At 31.3% G+C, this 2,500-nt stretch overlaps 1 protein-coding gene across 2 annotated transcripts in view; it reads left to right on the top strand.

Annotated features, from left to right (window-relative positions):
* xrn1 (5'-3' exoribonuclease 1) overlaps positions 1–2,500 on the top strand; it is a 51,657-nt gene that overhangs the window by 2,091 nt on the left and 47,066 nt on the right. For both annotated transcript variants that reach the window (XM_059344352.1, XM_059344351.1), the window contains exon 2: positions 1,486–1,718. In XM_059344352.1, coding sequence (XP_059200335.1) covers positions 1,486–1,718 — 233 coding nt within the window. The remainder of the gene's footprint in view (positions 1–1,485; positions 1,719–2,500) is intronic.

Raw genomic sequence — 2,500 nt, 5'->3', positions numbered from 1 at the left:
ATAAACTTTTATTACAAACCAGTTAGATTAGAAGAACAAAAAGTCCACAAACATTTTTCTACATTTCTAATATAAAAACAGATGGTTCTAGAAGCTTTTTGTCCTTTCATCATCTGTTTCTTCCCATTCACATTTATTATGGATATCATTAAAGTCAAAAAATAATAAAACAGTAGAGAGTCTGTCGGTCAGTAAGAAACACGTTTACATCGTTTGTTGTTTCCATCAGTGACATCATTTACATTTTACCTGATAAAACATCATAATATATAATAATAATAATAATAATAATATATATAATAATAAAACATTGGCCGGTGTTCAGACACACAATCATGTTGTGGGAATAAAAGTGATCAACCAGTGGAGGAACTCCACTTCTCTCTCTTTCTTTCTTTCTTTCTTTCTTTCTTCTTTCTTTCTTTCTTTCTTTCTTTCTTTCTTCTTTCTTTCTTTCTTTCTTTCTTTCTTTCTTTCTTTCTTTCTTTCTTTCTTTCTTTCTTTCTTTCTTTCTTTCTTTCTGTGAAAAAACCTGTTTAACTCTGTGTAGTTTTGTTCTATTTCCTCCATGTCTGACTCCTTCCATCCTGCCTGTATTCACCACTTAAAACATGTTTAAATACCATGTTGGTATATTTTTCACCTATATGACCTGATAATAATAATAATAGATTTTTTATTCTGACTTACTGGATCAACATTTAGAACCAAAAAGAAACAAAGAAAAACCAACATAAATGTGTAACATGCAGGCTGCAGCAGAGATAAAACATGTCAAATGTCTTTAAAAGTTAGCAAAGATTGAATTTTAGAACTATTTTGAAGGTGATAAAAACAGGATTGAACAAGCTTTGTTTTACAGCAGGGGTCTCAAACTCAAATGACCTGGGGGCTGCTGGAGGCCAAATGACCTAAAAAAGACACAAAATTACTAAAAAAGACACAAAATGACCAAAAAATACACAAAAATACTAAAAAAAGACACAAAATTACTGAAAAAGACACAAAATTATTACCAAAAAAAAGACACAAAATGACCAAAAAATACACAAATACTAAAAAAAGACACAAAATTACTGAAAAAGACACAAAATTATTACCAAAAAAAGACACAAAATTACCAAAAAAGACACAAAAATACTAAAAAAAGACACAAAATTACTGAAAAAGACACAAAATTATTACAAAAAGACACAAAATTATTTTTTTTAAAAAGACACAAAATTGTTTAAAAAGAAAGACACAGAATTATTTTTAAAAAAGACAAGTAAATAAAGGGACCTTCCACACACAACACAGTAAAGTGCCATTCATATAAAACTCACATTAAACTTTCATATCAAGGTGGGGGCCACAAAATATCATCACGATGGCCACAATTGGCCCGCGGGCCGGCAGTTTGAGCCCCCTGGTTTCCAGGATTATTGAATAAAACCTGTATTCTTATCCCAGTGTGAGCCTTTCCTCTCTGTGTGTGTGTGTTAGATCCCAGAGTTTGACAACCTGTACCTGGACATGAACGGGATCATCCACCAGTGCTCCCATCCCAACGACGAGGACGTCCACTTCAGGATCTCTGAGGAGAAGATCTTCACCGACATCTTCCACTACCTGGAGGTCCTCTTCAGGATCATCAAGCCCAGGAAGGTCTTCTTCATGGCCGTGGACGGGGTCGCTCCCCGGGCCAAGATGAACCAGCAGAGAGGACGCAGGTTCAGGTAATCATTACACACATTATATATATATATATATATATATATAATATATAACCAAGATGAACCAGCAGAGAGGACGCCGGTTCAGGTATTACACATATTATATATTATTATATTATATTATATACATATAATATATAACCAAGATGAACCAGCAGAGAGGACGCAGGTTCAGGTAATCATTATTATATTATATATTATATATATATATATATAATATATAACCAAGATGAACCAGCAGAGAGGACGCCGGTTCAGGTAATCATTACACATATTATATATTATTATATTATATTATATACATATAATATATAACCAAGATGAACCAGCAGAGAGGACGCCGGTTCAGGTATTACACACATTATAGATTATTATATTATATATATATATAATATATATAATATGTAACCAAGATGAACCAGCAGAGAGGACGCCGGTTCAGGTAATCATTACACATATTATATATTATTATATTATATTATATATATATAATATATAACCAAGATGAACCAGCAGAGAGGACGCCGGTTCAGGTAATCATTACACATATTATATATTATTATATTATATTATATATATATAATATATAACCAAGATGAACCAGCAGAGAGGACGCCGGTTCAGGTATTACACACATTATATATTATTATATATTATTATATTATATATATATATATATATATATATATATATATATAATATATAACCAAGATGAACCAGCAGAGAGGACGCAGGTTCAGGTATTACACACATTATATATATATATATATATATATATATATATA

Source organism: Centropristis striata, chromosome 11 (genome assembly GCF_030273125.1).
Source record: "Centropristis striata isolate RG_2023a ecotype Rhode Island chromosome 11, C.striata_1.0, whole genome shotgun sequence".
Lineage (NCBI taxonomy): Eukaryota > Metazoa > Chordata > Actinopteri > Perciformes > Serranidae > Centropristis > Centropristis striata.
This window is presented reverse-complemented; position numbering and strand designations above follow the sequence as displayed.